At 40.0% G+C, this 25,002-nt stretch overlaps 2 protein-coding genes and 1 long non-coding RNA gene across 5 annotated transcripts in view; 2 read left to right on the top strand and 1 right to left on the bottom strand.

Moving 5' to 3' along the window:
* Nucleotides 1–276: 276 nt before the first annotated feature.
* Nucleotides 277–23,921, bottom strand: tmtc3 (transmembrane O-mannosyltransferase targeting cadherins 3). The gene is made up of 14 exons (XM_041037507.1): nt 23,781–23,921; nt 22,883–23,096; nt 22,337–22,555; nt 19,386–19,485; nt 17,135–17,250; nt 16,648–16,820; nt 10,394–10,646; nt 7,845–7,993; nt 7,025–7,145; nt 6,810–6,921; nt 5,041–5,144; nt 4,165–4,334; nt 3,395–3,621; nt 277–1,623 (listed from the first exon to the last, which is right to left on the bottom strand). Exons 2-14 carry the CDS (start codon nt 23,069–23,071, stop codon nt 749–751), a joined length of 2,808 nt encoding a protein of 935 aa, XP_040893441.1. The 5' UTR covers nt 23,072–23,096; nt 23,781–23,921; the 3' UTR covers nt 277–748.
* On the top strand, nt 4,483–16,075 carry LOC121181570. The gene is made up of 3 exons (XR_005894053.1): nt 4,483–4,554; nt 14,976–15,104; nt 15,960–16,075. It is a non-coding gene; the product is annotated as an uncharacterized LOC121181570 (long non-coding RNA).
* A 35-nt stretch (nt 23,922–23,956) lies between the features above and the next one.
* cep290 (centrosomal protein 290) overlaps nt 23,957–25,002 on the top strand; it is a 31,266-nt gene continuing 30,220 nt past the window's right edge. For all 3 annotated transcript variants that reach the window (XM_041037506.1, XM_041037505.1, XM_041037504.1), the window contains exon 1: nt 23,957–24,661. In XM_041037506.1, coding sequence (XP_040893440.1) covers nt 24,557–24,661 — 105 coding nt within the window. In that variant the 5' untranslated portion in view covers nt 23,957–24,556. The remainder of the gene's footprint in view (nt 24,662–25,002) is intronic.

Below are 25,002 nucleotides of genomic sequence, written 5' to 3'. Positions count from 1 at the left end.
TCACGCAGGAAAGTGGAGATGTGGGGAGTAATGTGACAAAGGGACTGAGATAATCGTCTTTTGATGGGATCACAATGAAATTTTGAGGTGAAGGCTGCTGTGAGCACAGAGGCTGATGATGTAGTGGCAGGAAGTGCCGAGTGAAATCAATAAAGATAAGTAGACATTTTTGAAATAGAATATAAGCCTCGTGTTAATGTAGCGTGGAGGGTTATTTAGCTTTCTGTGTGGTTTATGTTATTTAGAGGCACAAACTCATCCTGCCTTGAGGAAATCTGGGGAACACGTCATTTCCTTTAATTGTCCGTAATACAATCATTCTGTTTTTAAAAACAATAACACACAGAAGTGAGTCATATCTTAGTGATAAAAAAATCCAGTGATAAACAATGACTACACATGGAAAAACAAAACAAACTACTGAAGATCTATGATATGTGAAATCACATTCAGATGAAGCACACACATTGGCATCTACATCTGCCATAAGCTTTTAATAGATGATTCCAAACTGGCTTTTGTGCTTTTTGTTACAGGAGTTTCTCTGTGCAGATCAACATTTCCCTTCTTTATATAATTAGTGTTGGAACAACAGGACCATGCTGAGCGGCCTGCAAAGACATGATTAAATCAAAGAAATAAAATGGCAGTTGATTAAGAATACATACTTCTAAGAGGGAAAATGCAGTCTTACCCTGGAGCATTAAAGAGCTCTATAAAAGTAGTCCAGCTATAAATTGCAACAATGTCAATCACCACTTAATATGCGCTCAATCTCCTCTAGTCTCTTCAAGGCAGCTGCCCTTTTTTTCTCTATATCTTTAATCTCTTTAGTGGACTTACCCTTAGTCCGCTTGTCAGACTGGCTACTGTCCAAAGACTCTGATTGGTCCACGCCCACACCTCCGAGGCGTTCTGTAGAGGATTTCCGCACATTCTTCTCATCCCCAGCCCCCTTTCCAGCATCAGCACCCCTCCCTTCCTTCTCACCCTCAGTAACCTCTTCTGCCCCCTCCTTAACGCTCTTGGGCTTTTCTTCCTTAGCTGTCATGGTAGCGCCCTCTGCTGCAGTAAGCGGTTGCCCGGCTGCACTCATAGCAGCCATTTTACTTCGCACAATACTTAAGTGACGGCGCACATACTCCTCGTTTGGTGCTAGGGCCAGTGTTTCCTCCAGGCAGCGCTCGGCCCGTGGCAGGTCACGCTCCTCAAAGTATACCACGCACAAGTTGTGCTTGCCTTGCACGTTGGTAGGGTCCATGCGTAAAATGCGCTCAAAGCAGGCTTTAGCACCACGGGTGTCCTTCTTGTGGTTCATGAGGATGTCTCCCTTCAGAATCAGACCCTTGATGTGTTCTGGGTGGTGGTGCAGCAGCTCGTCCAACACAGGCAGTGCATCCATCTCGCGTTTGGACTGAGAGTAAAGCAATGCCAGGTTAAACAGGGCACTGCGGAAACCGGCCTGCAAACCAATGGCTTTACGCATCCACCGTTCAGCTGCTGCATTTTCATTGGCATCCATAGCCAGCATGCCGAGGTTGAAGTAGCCGTTGGCATCTTCAGGCTCCTCCTCCACATAGGTGAGGAAACGACGGTTAGCCTCAGGCCAGAACTTTGGCTCACCTGCCACAGAAAGCAGAGACACAATATAAGGTGTAATTTAGGCTTTATAGTCCACTGCTGATACTCTACATTATCTACAGACAGTTAAAGTCTGGGTTATAGTTAATGTTAGGAATTAATGTTACAGTTAAGAAGTTTAGGCCAAAACATGCTCTTCTCAGCTGGATCTGATGATGCATCAAGAGGAAAAAGAACTACACATACGCTTAAAGAGAATATCATATACCCAAAAAATGCTAGTCGGCCTGTTGTTCAGAGCCTAGTTCTGTTTTCGGTTGAGAAATTTAAACCTCTCCAAAAGCAGACCACCTCTGTAATCGCTACAGGCAATTGGTGATTTAAAAATGTGAACAGAAAGACTAGTGGAAGAAGGAATGTGAAGAAAGAGAAGAAAATAATTAGTGGTATGCTTGGTGGTCTGTTGTTGTGAACACCTGTGTGCACCTGGCTGCTTGCTGCAGAAAATCAAAAATTAGGTCACACAAACCCCCAGCTGTTGATTCAAAAACAGCTTTCAGGCTTTCTGCAAAGCATCTGTTACTTTCCGTTAGGGCTACAGAGTCTGTAGTGCTGCAGCATACAAGTGACCCTTTGTTGAACTTTATTTGTCATCTGAGAGATAGCGAAGTATTAACAATGGACTATACAAATAAAGAGCTACTGTAGAATGCAATGAAATTTTAAAAACAATCAAATCACATGTATATGTGATGTTCGACATGATGTTCACAGTGAACATCTGTAATTAGTCAGATGCTGTGATCAGTCAATGCTGTGTTTCATGTCCATACAACCCAGTGGTTCTCAAACTTCTTCTGGAAATGCCCCATTCAGAAGAAAATCTTGGTCGGGTGAAATACTACCTTCTCTTCTCATATGCAAACACCTATTTGCAAAGTTTACGCTCGACTACAAAATGCAGCCACAACGACAAATGCTCTGACATGGTTGCAGTTTTTAACCGACCCCATAAAGCAGAGGTGTCAAACCTGTTCCACAAAGGGCCTGTGTGGCTGCAGGTTTTTGTTCCAACCAAGCAGCAGCACACTGGACTTCACTCATTTAATCAACTGATCTCAGTCTTCAGACAGTTGATTGGTCAAACTGTGTGCTGTTGATTGGCTGGAACAAATACCTGCAGCCACACGGCCCTTTGTGGAACAGGTTTGATAAGGTGATAAGATACACCTTTATTAGTCCCACAATGGGGAAACTGCATGGAGGAAACAAGCTACATGAATCTGGCAAACAATGAGCATGTGGTCCAGTATTATTTACACAGCAACTGTTTCCTGCTCCATCAAGGGATTATTAAGGAAAATTATATTCAGAGGTTGACTGGTCTCAGTTGTGCTGAGGTGAACGTGGTGGAAAACAAGCTCTGTTGACAAGAAATATTGCTACGTTAATGACTCACCTCTTTGTTATTTCTGTTGGAACCACCCTATATAAAATTAAATAGACATGTCATGCTTAATGTTTTTTTATTGTGAAAGAGCCACTGAAGTGTGAAGAGACAGAAACTTGGCCATAAACTCAGTGCAAGCAGGGTTCATTGCAGGATGAGGGCTTACTCTTAGGAACCTGGTTACACCCTAAAGGTAATATCAAGTTATTTCCTTTGTTCATACCAGTTGAAGTTGGAAGCCCTTTAAAAAGTGCCAAGAAGTGCTTTCCATTAGCAAACTGAATGCCACTTGTACTGCAGCTGGAGACTGAACAGATTTAAACTATTCACTTCCTCATTGCAGACCTAGCAGACCTCACTCACCAGACTCCTGCATGAGAAGTGCTGAGTTGAAGAGTGCCAGCTTGTGGCGTGGGTTTAGTTCCAAGGCGTGGTTGAAGTTCTTCAGGGCTTCTGATGGGTCCTTCATCTCAATGTTTACGATAGCCAGGTTGTACCACAGGTCAGCGTTGGCGCGGTCAAGCTCCAAGGCTCGGAGGTAGGCGTCCCGGGCCTCAGTTAGCTTGTTCATCTTTAGCAGTAGCTCCCCTCTGAGTCAAACAAATAAAATAAATAAATGAATGAATAATAATACACGACTAATGATATACTGTGAAGCCTGTACACTTCAACTACATACCAAAAAAGCCAGACTAGTTGCATTTTTGTCATTCCTGAATGCAAGTTGTAATGGAGTGAGAATCTAGAAACACTATATCACTTATTCCAGAGTGGAAAGGACAAACAAAAGATGAGATCTGCTTACAAGGAAACTCAACAGAAATGTAGAAAGTATAGTATAATTATAGAAGGTGTTTTTGGTATTGCAGAAGGAAGAGGGCATTGAAATTCAACAATGTATTTGTTATTTCCAGGGGTTTGGATTTGTTAAAGTCTCAGCCAACTGTAGGATTTGCATTTTGTAACTTGTTTCCACCAAACTGGAAAAAGTGCTGGGGTACTCTAGTTAAAAGAGATTGAACGTGAAGTTACTGGACTCCTGTATGTGTGGAAAGAATGAAGGCTGATCAGTTGTGCTCGTGTATGTGGATTAGCATTACGTTATCTGATATGTAAAAAGTTTTAAATCTTGCCTGCTAATGTAGGCTTGTTTGAAGTCTGGTCTCATGCTGATTGCTTGTCGGTAGAGCTGGTCAGCCTCTTCTAGGCGTGATTCGTTGGCCCGAATCAGATTGGCCAGGTTTATGTAGACGTTCAGATGGTTAGGGGCCACACGTGTTGCATACTTCTTACCAGGAATAACCTGATGAGTGGTCAAGAGAAGCAATTAGTTTCACTGCTTTGGTAAAGTCTGAAAACAACAGTGATTTGAAAAGAATGGAACGTGTCTGTTGAGAGTGTTAATGTGCCTTTTAACTTTAACCCTCCTAACTGTCAATGTCTCTATTTCTAGTGTGAGTCTCGGTGATGGTGACGGCTCTGGATCAGCTGCTATGGTGACTAGACTAATATTGAAGATTATGGTAAGTAAGAAAATTAATAATGTAAGGTGGGAGATAAAAAAAGTGCAATTTTAATTCCAATAGGTTCACCCTAAAACTAGCCTAGAGGCAGATATTAAATTGCAGTGTGCTGCGCCATTAGCCAGTTGCCCTGCTGCAAGTTGGTGGCCATGATTGACAATGACAAACACATAAGTTTGGACAAGAGTAGCTCTCTAATGAAAGATAAACAATCACATTTTGTGGTTATACAACACAGCTGCTCAAAGAAGCAGGGGGATAGTGTGATCCACTGCCATTGCTTAACTCTGCCTACAACAAACCTCACTGCCACAGCATGAATAACAAGTGCACAGGAGGAAGCAGGAAAATATATAAATGGTGAGGAGCCAAGAGTTGTTGCTCTGCCGGATTGCTGAACAAAGAACTTTCTTTGATTGAGCTTCTGCTAAGCTCCATGCAGCTTTCTCCAAACATCGGTTGGCTGTATGGAACATGATGAGATACCTGTGGCATGAGGGATTTGGCAACCAAGTATGCATCTTCTGCCTCTTTGGACTTGTTCAAGTTCTTGTAGGTTCTTCCAACATTCATGTGAGCACCAATGTCATCTGCAAAAACATTGCATGGAGTATAAGAAAAGGCAACAGTATAAAATAAAAACAAACAAACAAAAAAAACTCATCTGACCCTGTTTATTTCTACTGTATTTTAACAAGGTTTTTCCACATTGTTTACTTAACCCAACTAATGTTAAAAAAAAAAGAAAAAACAAGAAATAAATCTTTATGGTGCATTTAAGCAAAAGTGCTAGAAAGAGAATAATCCCTCTGGGAACCAGTAAGAAAAGTAAAGTGTTGAAAGGGGTCAGTCAGGACAAGCAGAACCGATGCTTGATGATTAGCATAGCAGGAAATCCTCATCGGGTTAATGTGTTTACATCATTAATCTTGGGGAAACACTCTTGGGTGGTGAACTGGCAAAAGTGTTGCTGTCTCAGCTGACGACAGGCTTCCTGAAAAATAAGCAATGAAGCCAAACAGAAATGCTGGGAGAGGCCGTATCAGCTCTAACTGCACAAGTTATTTATTGAAATGAAATGTAAGTTTAGTATAGGTTCATCAGGGGCATGCAGTCATGTGTTCTCAGATTACAATTAGTGGATTCATCAAACAATAACTATATGTGGAGGGAGGTTTCTGAGCAGGGAAATGAAAATCCAGCAGAAATATATGTCCATGAAGAGCCATGGGCTTATAATTGAATTAGAATTTAAGTATTACTATATCAGTATTTAAGTTTATTTTCAACAGGGATCCCTTTGATCACCTCTGAGATCCCTGGAAAATCTACTCATTCAATTTTACTATTAAAGAGTACCTTCTTACATGTTCAGTTGTTCATTTGCCACATTTTGTCTAAATATAGTTGGTCTTTGGAGTTTTATTTCTTCCTCGGTTTGTAATAATTTGGTCTATTTCCGCTTACTTTGACGCATTTTACATTTTTCCTGTTTGTTTTCTTTTAGTTCCATTGTGGACCATATGAAAACTAGCAACTGCATCAGTGGAAGCTATTAGTGATCCTTGAACAATAAACAATAGCCTTTGTTGGCCTTTGTACAGTATAATTCACAAGGGATCAGAGCTTTAACTAACAGAGGGTGGAAACATTAACAGAAACACTTTACAATAAAACATCCCTATAATTGTGAGGTGGTAGGTGGTAGTACACCTCAATATAATTTTCTTTAGACAATTGTAGCTTACAAGTTTTTGTGACCGATGCAGCAACTATCTGGCAACTACCTGGCATTTTTTTCTCGGTAAACTTCCTCATGCTGCCCTCAGAAGTTGCAGAGAAAAATGAGTCATCTCACTTGTGTAACTGCACTTGTCAGTGTAATTTACAGTAGTTTCTGCTGTCACATAAAACACACACTGACTAACAGAAGCAGACCCTGACTGAAAAAAAAGACACTTAAATGCACTTGAAAAGGTATTTGCTTAACGGCTTCACAAATTCAAAAATTACCACTGAATTAAATTCAACTCTGCACCTCTGACAGTCTCAAACAAAGGTTCATTATTAGTGTGCTGTTTATCCCACTGAAAACAGCACATCATGGGAAATCTCACAATATTTCCTTTAACCCTATTATGAAATAATCTGACAAGCCCTGATAGATTTTTTCTTTACATGTGTGATACCATCAATTCATTCACAAATGTCAAAGTAGCGTAATGACTTATGAAAGTCTGATTTATGTTTCTTACCTGGCTGAACTCGAGTGGCCTGGAGAAAATATCGCAGAGCTTTTGCGTAATTGTTTTGATTCTCTAGAGCGTGGCCAACATTGTTCCACAACTTAGCATTGTTCTTGTTGACCTGAAGTGGCAGACATTTTAAGAAACATGACAAAAAGCTTGTTATGATCTGTGAAAGACTGATCTATCATCTGGCATTGCTACCTTAATTCTCCCAGTCTTACCTTCAGGGCAGAGGTAAATAGAGTGTATTCTGACTCCCAGTCCCAATTCCTGTTGAATGTTTTCACTGCATGTGTAGTTAAAAGCACTCCAATCATCAACCAGGAGACCTTCTTCAAGTGGCTACAAAGGAAAGAGTAGAATAGAGTTAGAGTTTGAAATTGTATTGATGTGGTGCTACAATAAACCAGACTTAAGACTGCTCATATTTAACATTTCTGATAATTATGTATCATGATTATGTTGTTTGTAGCATTAGTGTGCATGATGGTCTTTATATTAATAGCTATGACTGTTAATATGTAATAATGTGTGCACCTCATTTTAGAAAATGAAGGGCAAAACTATAGACACACAAAATTGGAGTAACTCTTACCATTATAACAACAACTACCCAGTGAAAAATATGTTCACAACAATAGAAATTGTGTGTTCTGTTATTCATGTTTCCCCGAGGCACAGGATTGTGAGTAATTTGTTTTGATTGTTTGGTATAATAGACAGTTTATGGTTTTTATGCATCCACTCCGGTGACAGCCGTGACTGGAGGCATTATGTTTTTGGGGTGTCTGTCCACCTGATTCTCGTGAGAAACAGGAACATTTTAGGGGAATTTCGTTGAATTTGGCGCAAAGTTAAACACAGACTCAAAGATGAACTGATTAGTATTTGGTGGTCAAAGGTCACTGACCTCACAAAGCACATTTTTTAGCTATAACTTGAGAACTAATTATATTAAATGTATTCATTAATTAATTACAGTAATTCTAGTTCGTTTTAACATTGTATACAGTTATGTAACAGTTTTGGACAAGCACTCACCCTTTATGCATGACAATCTTGAACCCATGTGCAACAAGAACACAGAAGCCCATACTGGGCACATAAAGTACCCTCTCTGCTACGACAAAACCCACAGGGAAGAATAGGTTGGACGCAGGAATAAAAGGCAGCACGATCAAAGACAGGGCCTGAGGGAGAAAAAAATACAATTACTTCAAAAAATGACTCCGTATCAGCCGTCTTATTTCAATGCACGGCTAACTAAATATCAGTGTTTAGAGATCAGAGCCAACTGATGCTGTTTCAGTGGATAAATGAGATATGAACAGGGTTTACTGATTACGGCTAAAATCTACCCATCTCAGCATGTGTGAAACAAGCTCATACCAAGAGATCTGATACTGTTGCATGGCACAACCTGAAGCCTTAGGGTTTGACAGTATTTATATACAGCATCAGTGCTATCAAAAGAACAAAAAACAGTCCAAGATTAATGCAGTGAGCTTCTTATTGAACAGTGTCTTTTTGTGGAAGTTATATGGTTGATATATGGGTTAGTGCCAGGGTATTTGGTGAGTACTAAAATATTTATTTCCATTCTTATTTCTTATTTAGTGAGGTATCTCAATACTTGTATTTGTAAAATATATATAGAGCAGCATATTGGCTTAATTTTCCTCCCTCCCCAACAAGACGTATATAAAGAATACTCGTCATCACATTAGACCAAGGCAGTGTTGGTCCCCAGGTGACTGCTGGCTGCTTCTCAGCAGACAGGAAAATTAAATGCACAGGACAGAGTTCCCCACAGGGATCAACTGAGTGCAACTTAAATCAAACCCATTGAAAGTTTAACTTCTGTATTTTCAATTTTACTGACTGAAAATGGATGACTTTCATTTTTTTAAGATCCTATAATGTACCATATATCCCATTATGCTAAGTATTATGATGGAGAGTCCATCTTTCAGCATAAAATCCTAGTGTCATGAAGATGTAATACAGACACTTAGGGCCTCATTTGTCATTTTTAGGCAAAGATGCCAATTTCACAAGTTCCTGATTATCCAGTGAGACCATGTGCTGATTTTCTTAGTCCATTCATTGTCATATAAGACTGTATGGTTGGACAAAACAGGCAATATTCAGATATTAACTTGGCCTTCAGGAGGTGTTGAGGGGCATGTTTCATCATTGTCTGAGATTTTTTAGACAATTCAACAACCAAAGAAACAATCAGAGATAAATAGATGAAAGTAAAGCCAGCAGCCAACACACCGTAGGTAGGAAAAGGCACTCCAGAGCAGGGCTCCTCAGTAAACAACTGTTATCTAAAACAACTGAATGTGTCTTGTGTTCTATGGGAGACAGCTGGCAGCCTAGCAGTGATGCTAAGTGGGCTGATGTGGTATGATATTGTTATGCAATATATTCCAAAATGCTCTTAGCAAACCAGAGTAAACACTACAAAGGTCATAATTCAGTTTATTTTGTGGTGATTTGTGGTCCCCTTTTCTAAAACTGAAGCTAAGAGCAATACAGTGAGGAAGTTTACTGACCTTTAAGTACGAGAGTCATGGGCCTGTTGCACAACAGATGCTAATTTGTTTCTGTGTGCCACAATGAACAATTACCACTCATTCATTCCTTCAAAGAGCTTATGTTTTATCTCTCTTCATTTGTGCTGGTCTTTATAGCTTTTTTTTTTTACTTGGTTTGCTAAATTCAAAAATACTGTTTTTGATTTTGTGATAAAGCTGTTAATGATGTTTCACAATCTGGATTTTGTCCCAGTTACTGATTCAACAATGTAATGTAGCAAACGTCACAAAAATTATGTTACCAATAAAAACCAGAATGTTAAAAACAAAAGTGAGAACCTTCGCAATACACAAGCTACGATAATAAAAATTTGTCTGAAGCAAATAATGATCATTTTAAGCACTGGTTAATCCGATACCCAGTTTAGTAGGATTAAGTATCACGGCTGGTGAACACGTGGAACCACTTTAATTGATGGCTTTGATAAAGCCAGTTTCTTGACCTTAAATGGCATGAACTTTTCAAGGGTAAAAAACACAAAAGGAGTCTTTTCATATCTAAAACGTTTACATCCAATGAAGCTGTTAAACCCAATCTGAGTAGTTTAGAGGGAACATATCCATTACCCATGTCAGTAATGGTGAGAAAGAAGGACCTATAATGAGAATTTCCTAGAGGGCAATGTATAATAAATATCAGATGCTCCTTTGAATGTAAAGCCCTCATTTGTTTGCAGAGAGGAAAAGATGTACATTGTGTTTTACAAGAGGGAAACACTCCAAAATGTGTTTTAATAAGCTTTAGTGTATGGGTATCTAAGGCATAAAAATCTTTTTAATCAGTCTTTTCTTATGATGGTTTATTATGCGCTAAGACTTGGACATGATTTTGTTTGTTTTGAAGTTTTGTGTAGCAATAATACTGTTGCACCCTGAGCTTGGTAAGCAGATGGTGGACAGAACAATGTTGTACTTTCAACAAATAATTCAAGAATCTTGCAGTGTCGCCCCAAAACGCATTTGAGTAATGAGACCAAACTAACTCACCATGATGACAGTCTTGGCAGAGCTGTGTCTGTAGCGCAGGCTGTGGTAAGCTAGCAGGCCCAAAAAAGTGTAGAACACCAGTGTGGCCAGGTTACGCAGGTCTAGTACTGACTCCACCAGAGGGATGGTGCCCATTGTCCAGTCACAGCAGAGCTCTGAGGGATTCAGCAGAAGCCATGCATTCACAGGAAGTAGGTAGTTGAAAGTGAGTTGTCTAGAGGGGGTGGGGCTGACAGCTGCTGGGTTATCAAATCTACAAGAGGACACAGAAAAGAAAAAAATGTTAATCTTTCCAATAAAGCTAGTTGGAGAAGGAGACGGTGAAAAAATATCTGTATTAAGACATTATATTTGTGAGGGAAAAAAAGTAAGACAAAATAAGACAATGATGAAGACATTTTTCAATTACACTGAAATAAAACAAAAGTTCTCAACTTCAAAGCTGGATCTAAACATAACCAATAGACAATAGCAGACATAGAGGAGAAACAGAATAAGGCCACGGAGTAGCAGCGACTGTACTCATGTTGGAATGCATGTCAAGCTTTGTGCTCTTTTTCCGGTGGCATTGAGGCTGTATTTTCTATATGTTCCTTCTGTCTTGTTTAGAAAAGCTATTGTCCTGCAATGTCTCTGTTGAGCATGTACAGTAAGAACATATACAGGGAAACACTTCTGTGTGACTTATTTGAAATGCGACCTCATTCCACTGCTGCCATAAAAACTGAGCAGAACTAAGGGAACTCATTGATTGGATCTGGTCAGTCATGGGTGTGGGTTCAAGGAGGTAAAGTGTGGCTTAAACACAGTGTCAGGAAAGGACATGTCAGGATGTAAAGATACCTCCTCACTTTACATTATTTTCAACCTCAGATACTGTTTCCCTTCAGTCTCATTTGGAATGAGATTTGGGATTTTCACCTCTTATAGGCCTTTAAGTTAACCATGTAGTCATGTTGTCAGCCCTCCCAGCTAATCAAAATGGCTTTTTACCATGGCATATTTCATGCAGCCATAATGTGGTATCTAAAAAGAGCAGCTGTCTTAGAGAGCAGAAGCTGAAGTACTCTTCTTTAAAACAACGATGCCATAGCTAAGCAATTAAATAGTGAGAATCTATTTTGAGGCACAGAATTTGATTATGTGCTACTGTACGTAGATATAACCAGTCTTATTTTTCAGTGAAAACATTTGGTTGTCAGGGTAACCCAAGATCTCTGAAAACTAAGTGAGGTATCTCACTATGGAGAAGAGCCATGTGTCAATCATGGAAGCTCCACTACCACCACATCTTTCAAAGGGCAGACTGCTCAGACAGATCTGCGCTGCATTGGCCTTTATAAGCACCTGCAGTATAGCATTCTCAAGTGTATTTCACATACAAGCAGGGCAGTTTTCAGACTCTGTTTAAGACTCTGGTAAACAAATGTTCTCTTTCAAACCTCGCTTGTTATCTTTCAATATGGTACAGCCTACTCTTGGATTGATTGCTCTAAAGCCCTTAATACTGCAACCCAGGAAGGTTGAGACCAGAAGCCCTCCTCATGGGCTAACACACAATTAAGATGAACCAATACTAAGGACAGTCACATCCAAATATGTGTGTTTTGATGCCTTACTAGTAGCAGCAGAGATATCACTAACAGAAATTCCCCTGAACAGGGCCCATGAGGTGGCCACCCCTTAATGGAAGTAGCCCACATGCTCTCTGGGGGCTGTAGTCCCTGCTGTCATACGCCAAAATGACTGCCTCTACTGTCCAGTGTGATGGATGCTGATGCTGGCAAGACAGAGCCTTACTCCCTCAGTGAAAAGGGGCCCAGTCCCTCTTGCAGCCTAAGCAAAGATCCCTATAAATCTCTTGGTTCTGTCCATGTAGATGCACAAGGCCTGAACAGGATAGATGGCATCAAGCTGCCTCTTGCTCTCCTGGGCAAAAGGAAAAAAGCAAGCAGTTCCAGTGTGGGGTAGTTATGAGACGGCATGTTAACATTACTCTCTCATAGCCGGGAGAAAACTGCAAGCAGGATGCATGCACAGACAAAGCATGTAACTCACTTATCCGTTTGGCTGATGTCAGAGCCAGTAACAGGATAGTTTTGAGTGATAAGCACCTCTAAGTCAACACACTGAAATGACTCTTAAGGCAACCCTGAGAGTGCCTAAAACTCTGAGGTTTACAGGCCACAGAGGGCGGGCTCCTCCTCCTCCGAAAGCTGACCAATTGGCATATTACTAAAACCCACATGACAAGGCTGAGATGGTTACCAAATAGACCTTAATAGTGGAAAAATCATTACCATTGTCCAGTGAATCCTGCAGGAAGCATAACATCTGGAACAGAACACTGAAAAGAAATGATGTCCCTAATTTCACACCATCTCTGAAACCAACATCACTTGCAATCATACGAGCATGTGGATGGCGCCCTTGCACGTAGTCACCCTCACAGGCTGGCCCTTCTTTGAAGTTCAGCCTGTCATGTGCCAGGCCCAATGAGCCAGACGCTCAGAGACTGGATGAAATATCTGTCTATGTGCCTGTGACACAAAGTCCCTGTGCAGTCTGTCTCAGAAGGGCTCAGGGCAGGGATCTCCCTGAATGCAGACTGCTGAGCCTCTGTTGCCACTAACCACAGCTCCTAAGTCGACTGTCCCTTCTTTCCATCCGGGGGCTGGGAGGAGCAGTTCAATGCAGGGGTGGCGGTAGCGAAAAACTTTTTGCCTCACGCAGGCCCTGAGAGACCTGCTGGTGAGTTGCCAGCTGCTCCGGGACCTGAAATCTAGGGTTCTTAAAGTTCCTGCTGCACCCTCTTGCTGCCATAGCCATAAAGCCTGGGCGGGATGGTGGTGGCTGGCAAGATGTTGTGTTGAGGTTGATCACCTCACCCTGCTTCCTCCTCAGGTCGCTAGCCTGCAGCATAAAGACGACAACTTCCCCAAACATCCCGTTAGCCTTTGACAGGTCATGAGGGGACTCTATAAAGACATGCTTAACCTGCTCCGCCAGCCTTGAGAGATTAAGTACACCACAGCCAAGCCCATGACTGCTTGTCTAGTGTGGAGAATGAGACAACACATTCCACCCAAATGGCTGGAATTGGAGAACCATTATCCAAAATGTGGCCCAACTCCTGGAACGTTTTGGCCTGATAAGTTGTCAGCAGAGGAACCATCAGGTTTTTGATGGACTGGGCTGCTGACTTCTACAGAGGAGATCCAAATTAACATCCTCCTACCATGCTGTTCAGTCAGGAGCTGACTGAACAGTGGGGAAAATTCTGCATGCCCATCCTCCTCACTATCTAATTACCATCGCATGGGACATTCAGTGTTCATCTATGTTCCCGTTCAGTACATCAGATTGATGCATCTTACTGTTGTAATCTCACACTCTTTCATCATGATGAGCCCCCAAAGCTGCCTACAACAACCATAATCAACACTAGTAGGAGATGAAATTTCAGTGTTGTGCTAAACATGTTTCTTTTTCATCTAGTAATGCTAAAGCAAAGGCCATATGAGGCTACCTAAAGTAAAAAGAACCTATTGTTCTTATTATGCCTTTACGAGTGTAAGAGTGTCAGGGGTCAAAAGAAACATGAGCATGATGCTGTTCATGGCAAATATTAGTAGAAATTCTAAACTAATGCTTTACCTGTACCAGTGTCAGATGGACAACCATCTAAGTGATGTTGACATGCTTAGACTCTGTTACTTGTGGTACAAAAATAATTTGACAATAAAAGCAAATGTAATAAAAAAATAAAAATCTATAACCCATCTGGTGACAATAAAAAACATATGATCTAAAATGTGAAGACTGTTTATTCTGCAGTCACCGTGAACATGTTTTGTCTACAGAGCTGCTATGTGACATCCCCACACCCTTAACTCATATCTATTTATCTTTAGCTTTGAAGGTATGCACCTAAAGCCCCTGTTTGTATCTGAACTGCTCTGGGACAACAAGTAGTCCTAAATTGTTTTAGAGGGCACAACTGGGAAAGTGATACCCTAAACACGTGGTATTGTTATGGCTTGAACACAGAATTTGTCAGACAATCTGGAGACAGCTTTAGGATTACAACTAAGGGATTAGCACATCTAGGCTAATTGTCTGGAATTTTATCTTCATGAGCAAATGCCATTAGTTTGAGTCTGTGTGGAATCCTGTACAGATAATTTAAAAATAGGCTAGAGACAGTAAATATTTAATCCAATAAAACTATTAACATTTGTGCATTGGCACAGTGTTCTCACTGGTCACATAGTTCATCTAAATCATAATGCTGGACTTTCTCCTTCTGAATTATTACCTGTCAGTGGTGGAATGTAACAAAGTATTTGTACTTCGTTACTGTACTTAAGTATTTTTTTTTACGTATCTGTACTTAAGTAAAAATAATAATGCATACTTTCGATTTTACTCTGTTACATTTTGCAGCAATTATCTGTACTTTCTACTCCACTACATTTCTACAATTCATGCCATTACTTGTTACATGTTATGAACATAATTTCCTCAAAATCTTGCATGAAAAAAATAGACTGATTGCGGTTTGTCATTTCCAACCAATCAGGTGGCTCTATTACCTCCAATGATGGCAGAGCACGTTTGGTAGCAGCACGAGCTAGTGGTCTGGCCTGATTCCAGTGAGAAGAAACGACATGCAACATGGCACAGCCCAGGTACTGAGACAACCCATTGTGTGAGTACTTTTACTTTAAAAAAAATACTTTAAATTTAAAAGAAAGTACTAAGTACTTAATCCGACTAAGATTTTTGTTGTAGTCTCACTTGAGTAAATGTTTTGCGGGATATTTGTACTTTTACTTAAGTACTAAGCTTCAGTACTTCCTCCACCACTGTTACCTATGGCAGCTATGCCTTCACGCAAGCATATGTATGTGTCTTTTTCCCCTTCAGATTGTGATTTTCGCCGCATCAAAATTGTGATCAAAATTGAATTTAAAGACATTGATTTTTCTATTCTCTGCTCTGGTAATTTTAGTTTAAGTAAGAACCACTGGCTCACTGCAGTTCTGTGTAGGTAAATGCAGATACACGAGCAGTTTAATGTAATGAGTAACTCCTCCATTCAGTCTGACATAATTCATCGTCCCTGATTTGATACACATCATTTTTTTTCTGTTTATTAATTGGAATAGAGTAGGTTTTAGTCATCTCTTAAATTACTTAAATTTGAACAGCACAAAACGATTGGAGGAATCCTCATTAACTTTTTTTTCCCAGAGAGCAGCTGAGATCTTTGATAGTTCACTGTGTTCTTAGATTAATGAATTTCATGCTTGTTCTTCGTATTTAAATACTTAATAAATATTCTTTGATAATTGGTCCATAAATCACAGAAATAATTACTCAAACACTATAATGTGAAAATGCGATTAGTCTATGAATTGTTTTAGAATACTAACTGAGCTCCATCTCAAAAATACCGAAGCTACTTTGTCACTAGCAAAAGAGGTAATCCGGTGCTCTCCACAAGCTCTGTGCAACTGCCATGTAACAGGACTACAGGGAACATTTTCACATTGGTTTTCAGGTTGCTGAGGCATTGGCCTTTGAACTGGTTGCTGTCAGCATCTGAGAAGGAGGAATTAGAGCAACGCTGAATAAGAACCACTACAATGCAAATGTGTGTATGTATAATTCAACCTGATGTAGAGCTCTGTGCGCTACAAAATAAATGTATGCCTGTTAGTCACATCCATCAGCTGCGGGAAGTCAGAAGCCATGGGAAGATTTTGCACTTTAATCAAATAAAGACATTATGTAAACTATTACATGATCTGAAATAAATAAAGAACCAGACTAGTATAATATGTTTATATAATCCTTCAGTCCATTAACATTCAAATCAAGACTTTCACTGTATTCCTCTGCCCTTTTGTATCTACAAATGTCGTTTCCTTTAGTGCAGATAAGATGCAGCAGCTGTAGAGCTACGCTTTTTTTAAAAATTGGCCCAACTTGAAGATTTGACTGCAACACACTAAAAACAAATTATCATCCTAAAAATAATAAAAAATAATTACATCACGCTGTTCAGAGTAATAAAAGTTCCTGCAACATAGCACGTTTTTAGTATATTTAATTTGTAAAATCAATTCTTGGCACTGTAATAAAAACCTATGTAGTAAACAAACAGGGAGAAATCAGTTTAAAGGTTTTAAAACTGAAATGAAGTTTAAAAAGCATTTTGTTGCTGCTGGTGGGATAATGCTGCGTACCTGGTGAAGACAGGAAGCTGGGACTGAATGACTTGGACCCTGATGATGACAAGCAGCAGGGTGCTAATGATGAGGACAATGAGCTTCAGCAGAGTTTGCAGGACCGCATAGGGGAAACCATCTTTACCCTGCAGGACTTGTCGCAGTGTATCTAGCAGCATGGGTAAGGTGAACTGAGGGTAGCAACAAGAGAAAGACAGGAAGGAAGGGTCAGCTCAGCAGGGTGAAAGGGTTCCTACACACTTTCAGATTTAAATTTCACTTATTTTTATAGTTGAAATGACTGTTCCATAATAATTTAAGTTGTTCATGTAAAACATTTTTAAATCCATTTTGCCAAACGATTAAGAAATGTTCAGTGGTAACTATATTCGATAATAATGTCTCATATATACTGTTAAAAAAACCTAATCCAAATGGCAGCTGCTTGTTAACACTACCTTCAGCTTCAGCTTTGTCTAAGCATCAGGAGATTAGGGAGCCTTACCCCTTGTGCAACAAACACTTCATGGACACAGCAGATGCCGACGACAGTGATTCCCTGTTCCTTACACAGTGTTGCGGCAGCCACTAGAACAACTGTCAGAGCGATGGGAGCCCACACTGGAAAAAAGATAATATACATAAATAGCAGATTTGGGTTTATCCATTATGTACACATTTGCCTGTTATTTTATAGGACATATTCTCTTGAGCCACATAGCACACCCAACCCTATAAGCAGCCTTATATTGCCTTAATTTGGACTGATGTGCACTGATCCACATCAGTCTGTGAAGTCGGGAGGTGTCACATAAAAAGGCATATGTAGCTAGGTGGTCATCTTTCATGTGTAAAATACCACTTTGACTTCACTAGACCCATAAAAAAAAAAACTGTGGGGCGAAAATAATGGAAGTCAGGCATTAACTCCTGTATTTGTTCCTGTTAGCGAGACGGATTTTGAACATTTCAGGGAAATAGAAGTTATGTGCACATATTTTCCATTAGCCCAGAACCCAGCATTTTGCCAGTTATCCATCATCATGAGTTTAAAAGAAACATCACAACTTGTCCTTTAAACACCATCGTGGAATTTGTCCCTGTTTCATAGAGCTATTTATTCTTTGTTAGCCAACTAAGGGGAATATCTTGGCCATAAACTTGGATTTATTTGACTCGGTGAGCTAATGAGAACTGTCTGAATGGACCATTAGTTTTGGTCTCTGTGAGGCTAGAATATCTCATTAGGGAAGGAAAAGCAGGTTCAAGCTTTAGGTCCTTTGATGATCTATCATCTGAATAGGGACACAGCTTAAAAGGACTGCCAGGTGCCTGAGGAAACGGTTTTAACTAATAATTCCAACACAACAGCCTGTACGAAAACAAGCCAAAAAATGATCAAAGTGCTTAGAGATTTACAAGTTAAAACTAGAGTCTGACCAATATGCTTATGATAGATAAATTGGTATCTGTGCACAGTTTGGCCAGTGAGTAACAAGAAATTGCAGTACAGAAGTGCAGAAGACAGTATCCCCATCACGCAGTTTTGACCAGAGAGCACTGACAAGTTTATTGTTCAACCGTAATATGTCCTGCTCAGTATGTTGTCAAAAATGTTAAAGTTAGAGTCTCAGCAGAAATACCATTATCTTATTTTAAAAAAAATCTTTTTTAAGAGGCTTTTTTTTGCCCTTATACGTTGGACAGCAATAGTAGAGAGATGAAAGGAAATGAGGGGAGAGAAAAAAGGAACAACAAGCAGCAAAGGTCCCAGGCCAGATGTGAACGGGGAGCACAACCCAATCCCTAAGCCTCCAGGGCGCCCCTTCATATCTATTAGTAACAACCTTAAACATCTAGTATTGGTTGGGATGTAATTAAAACTTAAGTTATTGTCACAATTTGCTGTCCTGGTTTCTGTTGGTTTGTTATGTTGAAATGTAAACAAAAGACTGAGACAACTAAACAGCAACTCAGTGTAAATCCAATTAAAAGTTGACACTGAAGGCCCTTATTATAGATGGTTACTGCCTGTTGCATGTGTAAAATAAAAGGCATGTGTTACGGCATAGAATTTTCCTCGGGGTACAATTATAGACACAAAATGCATACCCCGCTTATGGACTAAATAAGTTCCAGTGCATGGAAAACCACCAACATATTCCCAGTCGTATATGAATTACAGAAAATACAGGTGCGTCTTCATCAGAATTTCAATAATGAACACTGCAACAATGTAAACAGAATTACCCCAGACATCCAGAGACAGGTGTGGTATTAAATGAGATTTGTTTTAATAAGTCTCTGCAAAGCACGAATACTGATCAAAACATTTCAGTGTTCTTTAAAATGGATTTGGCCCTGAGCCCAGACAGTTTTCCTCTGAACTGGATGCGTGATGCAATCCATACCCCTCCTGTTGCCACAAAACTTCCTCTTTCACATAGTTTGAAGTTGCGCTACCTTGAATTGCCCCCCAGGGGACAAATAAAGTTCTTGATTGACTGATTGATTGATTTCTGCCTTTTAATGAATGAGGAGGAGTGCAAGTTTTCCAAAGGCATTGCCAAAGATCACTTGTGTCCTACAGTCACAAGTTGGAATTTTGGATTTGGTTTTCTGCCCGTCTTGAATGTTTGCAATAATGTCTTAGTATAAGGGCACATGAAAAAAAATCTTATATGACATGAACTCAGTTTGTCCTACTTACATGGGACATACATAAGTGAGAGACTGATGAAGTGCATTAGACTTACCTATGGAGTGATCTGCACCTGTTGATTTTGTGTAAGCCAGGAAAGCAGCCAGGAGGAAGATTGAAGAAAGAAGTTCAGCTCTGCCAACCACACCTGTGACCTGATGATAAAAAGTCACTGTTGTCAGTATTTCAGCTCATCTATACAGATTCAGCAGGAGTGTTGGCTTAATTTACTGAACCTGTAGAAAACTGGTAGAAGTGGAGGGCAACTTCCTGCAATAGGATATTCCTGATACAACTTAAGTAAACCAGTATATAGAATAAAGCTCTGCTCCAGTTTCTTTGAAAACACTACACACATGTCTACAATTGGCAGTAAGGAGAGTCCACATGCTTAAGTCCTTGAATCCAGCTGTGAAAACAGGTCTATTTTAGGTAAATCATCTCAATGGATGGCAGGCAGATATACGTCTCTGTAAAGTAGGCTCTCTGACAGCATCATCTGTCGTTTGTGTAAATGATGACTGCCCTCCTGTGGAAGAAACATCATCTAACTTCTACCATAACCAAAGGCCCAAATTCTTAGAAACTTACATACCCTAAAACAACACACAAGGTCAAACAAGTGGTTCTACAAAGCACTTTACAAAAGAGGAGTCTATTGTGTCTAGTGTGTATCCCTTAACACCACACTAAGCATTATAAGAGGGTTACAACTTCCTAGAAAAAGGTATTAACATCTAGATTAAACCAGGCACATGCATTGTTCTCTGACCTTCCTGCTATTTGTCAGTTGCTGGCAGAATAAATAATTCATTGACTGCCCATTTATCTGCACCCAGCAACCTGGGAGAAAAAAAAAACTCTCCACACAGTCACACTCCTTACCTACACTTACTTGATCAGGCAGCCACATTGCTGCATTAGCTCACTTGGTAAAGTGGCTGAATTCATAGACAGGGACTTAGATACAAGGATATTTGTTTGTGGACTGGAACCTGCATTTATGAGTACCCCAAATTATGCACAAATTACTGTACACATGTTTTCTTATTTTTCATTTGTAAATCATAATCACATAATCATTTGTGAATCTGATTTCTCTCCATACAAACTTGACTTGTCAGCCCATCAAAGCTAGTTCAACAGAATGATAGAAAGGCTCACTACAGTTGGCTCAATTTGGCTGAATTACACAAACTACAAATCCCATTTTCTGTCTGCCTCTACAGCATTGGGGGGGGGCAGCTTTTCAGTGAGTGCTTTCCCATATTGCCACTTTAGAGCCTTAAGATACTGTTGTGGAGTACACTAAATAATTTGTATTTGAAGGTACTTGGAGATACTAAAAAAAAACTGAAGTCTCCATTCAAAAAGACAGATAACCAAAAAACACACTGAGGAAGACATGGGGACACACAGGGACTCTTTGTACGTACTCATCATGAAGGGACCTTCAGTGCTTGGAGCATAACTCAAAAACAAATGATCCGTTCAGAGAGAGATTCCAGACGACGATAACATGAAGGGCATTTGCTGGACTAACTCTAAGGGCTCATTTGTGAGGCAAATTGTTTCCATTCAAGAAGTCTGAGAGACTCTGCATAGATTAGAGAACACCATGATGAAGACTGGTGCAGTGGTGCATGCTGTGTAACAGTAGCACTCCACCCCAAGAAGCAGAATGTTTTCTTTGTTTTTCTGCTCTGGTCAGGGCCTGTCTGGTCATCAGTTCAGCTATGCTGAATAGGATGAATTACAAGTCCTAATTGGGGAGGAGGCTTTTCAGACAGGCCCTATAGAAGAGAATGAGATTAAGATCAAATGATCAACAATAAGCAAAAAGGTTTTTGGTTTCCAATAAAGTTCACACAACTTTGTGATCTTGATAACATCCATAATAAACAGCTGTAACAACTGACTTTCAATTTTAAATAGAATCTTAAAGTTCTAAAAACAACTAGTGTTAAAAATTTCAAATGTAACACAAAACAATGTCGACTGGCAGAAGAAGAGACAATAATTGCAGCTGCCTTAATATCTTTATAAGTGAGTTAACAGCATGTACGTAATCACAGTCCACCACAGGGGAGGGAGTGTCCTGGATAAGGTATGGTCACACCCTAAAGGGCAGGATCCATCATACTATGTGGACAGTTGTTTCACCTTGTGGTCATTTTTATATTATTTTGTAAAAGTCATAAAATTGATGCAGTTAAATGTGGCTTCTTTAGCTCTGCTGGTGGGTAGGAAATCTTTAGTACTGATCCTGTGGAGAAACGGCCACATGTTCAGAAGTGCCAAAACTGAGAGACGTTTGATACTATGTAATGTCGTACAAGTGATTTCCTAATCCTCCTCCTTTGTTCAGTGAAGGCATGCACAGTATGTACATATACATGTGAGATGTATTTGTGGATTGAATCTCATGACATAGTGAGTGTTGTTCCTAAAATATTTGGTTTTACAGTTGTAGATGGATGCTTGTGAACTAATGATTGTCTTGTTGCATGTTGCCTGGTTTGAAACATACCAAGAATGTTATGTTTTGCATACATTTTGCCCAATTTAAGTTCAAGTGGATGGTGAAAGTCAAACAGCAGAACAGTAATATACTATTACACCAGTGATGATTTGTGTGAACGTTGGAACTGCAAGACTGATGTGGTGGCCGCATGCTGCACTGGTGAGTGTAACTGAAAAGTCCTACAAACATCACAGCTTCATTTCTCTCCATAACTAATAGCTCATTACTTTACACTTAAAATGCATCACTCAGTGATTGTTTCAACAGGAAATAGATCACATTAAGGAAGTAATGATACAATTTCAGTGGATCTTTTAGCAGAGAAACATCTTCAGCTCTACGCCTAAACTCAGTGATTCAGTGTAACACATTAATTGTTGCTGTGATGTCAGTTTGTCGTGTTAATCTTGCCAAGGTTTTGCATTTTTTTTGCCATGACATACATTATATAAGTTGCCTTCACCCTGTAAATGTACACTTACAGCTTCAGTATGGATGGGATGCACAGCAAAAAGCAAAGCTGCCACCAAGCTGGAAGTCTTGTCCAGGAACAGTCGGCACACTCTCAGGAAAAGCACGCATACAACGCCGTGTAAAACCACATTGAGCAGATGGTACGACGCTGCACTCAGCTCACTGAAGAGGTAGTTCAGACGGAAGGTGAATACGGTGAGGGGTCGGTAAGATTTATGGCTCCGCTCCTGTAGTGGGACACATATTTATGCTGTCATACTTGACTAATTGAGAGACATTTAAAGCTGACAAATGTTTGGTTAAGCTTTGGAGGGATTCTTTGACTTAACCACAAAGTCAGGTTAATCTCAGAAGGTTGTAACTGAATTTCTTAAACTTTCACTGAACATATAATTAAACTAATTAAAACTGCAAATAAATGAAATTTGATCCTTGACACGAATTCTGGAGAAACATCACTTGAGCTTTAATCAATAATGTAATGTTTCTATATGTCAGCTAAAAGTAGGTCTTCACTGATAAAGTGCAGAGCTGCGTGCTGGTCCATCATTTACCTCAGCCATGGGCGTACCCCAGAAGTCATTGAGGAACAGGTTGCGGAGAGGGGTTGAGGGTCGTAGGTCCTTGTTGTCAAGGATTGCTGAGACATCATCAAACACAAAGCCGCACCACAGACTATTCCAGTAACATCCCGCCACCAGTCCAGTCAAAAGTAAAATCTCCTTCCATGACACGACAGCCATGGCTGACCAAAGCCGTCATTGATCACTGTACAGGAAAAAAAGAGATCTGACATATGTATCAAAACTAGCTGACACCCAGATTTGTAAAACAGGCACCTGATCATGTAGATGGATTTGGACTTACATTTAAAAACTAACCAATCCTACTTACAATGCTACTCTCCAAAGTACTTGTATATTATATTTATACACAATAAACTCTTGACACAATCACTCTACGTTATAATGACTTTAAATCTGTGATGCAACTGTTCTCCTCCTCTTTTACCACCCTTATCATCCGCCAACCTGTTTTAGTATTTAGGGCTGTGGATTATTCTAGTTTAGAATGTTGCATGCTGAAACATCAAATAGTCTAGACACCGGTCCGTTATAGTGTCAACTGGCTGCAAAAGCGGCGGAGGGTGTACCTTGGCAGCAACATAAAACCTTTTATAACGAATATTAGAGCGGTTAAATAGTTGTCAAACTATGTGCTTTGGTTAAATTATTAAAATCTACATTTCTACCGGTCGGCCGCGGGAATGTACGGAGTACGGAGAGCCTACAGGAGGATGTTCTGAGATCTTTAGACTGGCTTCTGCAGCCCAATGTTAGCTAACGGTAAAGCTAATTTAGCAGCTAATGCTAACTAGCTTGTTATCCGTCTGTAAGCAGAATAAGGTGGACGCATATGTCATTTTAGATCCTTCTTGAATTTCCTACTTACCGTGTCTATGGCAGGACAGGCAATGACTGCAGAGCTAATTTCAAGAACTTGGGACACTTATACACATGCGGAGTATAAAAGTCAGCAAGCGGTATTCCACTGGAGCTAGCTTCAATCACTTCCGGTGCAAAGGTGACCGCGCAAGTTAAACGTTAGCTAACGTCGAGTCGGAGCTCTTTGACAAACTACGTGTATACGGCCAGTACCAGCGTTAAAGAGCGGTTGATAAGCGATATGTGTTAATGTTATATCCGCCATGTATGTGCAGTGTGTTAAAATTCCCGGGAAGCGTGTAGTCGCCGCTTTTTACTAATTTTATGTTGCTGTGAACTAGCTTAATTAGCTAACCGTTGTTGTCAACGGTAACCTAGCAGCCAAAGCATCACATCATGGAAACCACAGGATGGATGCTTACTGTAAATTAAACTTATTTGTAGCCTATATTCTGCGTCTACCACATTAAACTTGCCTTAGCTTAAATAGTAACAGACGTTCGGTTCTAACGTTTTAACGTAGAAACCTTAGCGTCTAACGTTAGCTAGGTGTTTCACGATGAATTTCTCGTAGCAGTTTGTGGAGTAACGTGCCTAACGTTAAACGTCGTCACAAATATCAGCGTAATGCGAAGAATAAGTTTTTTTTACGAAATTTAACGAGCACATCAGTGTTAGCCTAACTACAGTGAACTAGCTGTCCAGCTAACGAATATTTTGTAGTTCTCACTAAACTGACTGCCCAATTCCTGGTTAACTCTTTACAAACACACTATAGCCAAGATGCCTGCTGCTCTTGAGTGGGATAAAGTGACAAGAATTGACCCGGCTACCCTCCATGAATGTGAAAAAGACCATGTGGACGAGGTCTTCAACATGTTCGTTTTGGTAACTGTCCACACGGGTTCTCATTACACCTCAAATTTCTGCTCAGGTGCCCAATCACCAATACATTTCTATATGTTTAGCTACGGCAATGGCTATTTGTTCAAAGAAAGTCGTCTGTTATGCTGATCCTAGATTATTTGTCGAGGGTGTTACAGCTCCTTTGTCTTTAGCTTTGTCATCAGTATATAGCTATCAGATTATGTTTCTTTGACCGTGCCCTGCTTTTGTTTTCACTGTTGACGTGGATATCTCAAATCTTACGTCTGCATAGCTTGAAGTTTATGCAGATGTAAATTGTGAGGACTGTCTGTCATCTTAATTTTGATCAGCCCATGAGAAAC

Source organism: Toxotes jaculatrix, chromosome 5, assembly GCF_017976425.1.
Source record: "Toxotes jaculatrix isolate fToxJac2 chromosome 5, fToxJac2.pri, whole genome shotgun sequence".
NCBI classification, from domain to species: Eukaryota; Metazoa; Chordata; class Actinopteri; family Toxotidae; genus Toxotes; species Toxotes jaculatrix.
This window is presented reverse-complemented; position numbering and strand designations above follow the sequence as displayed.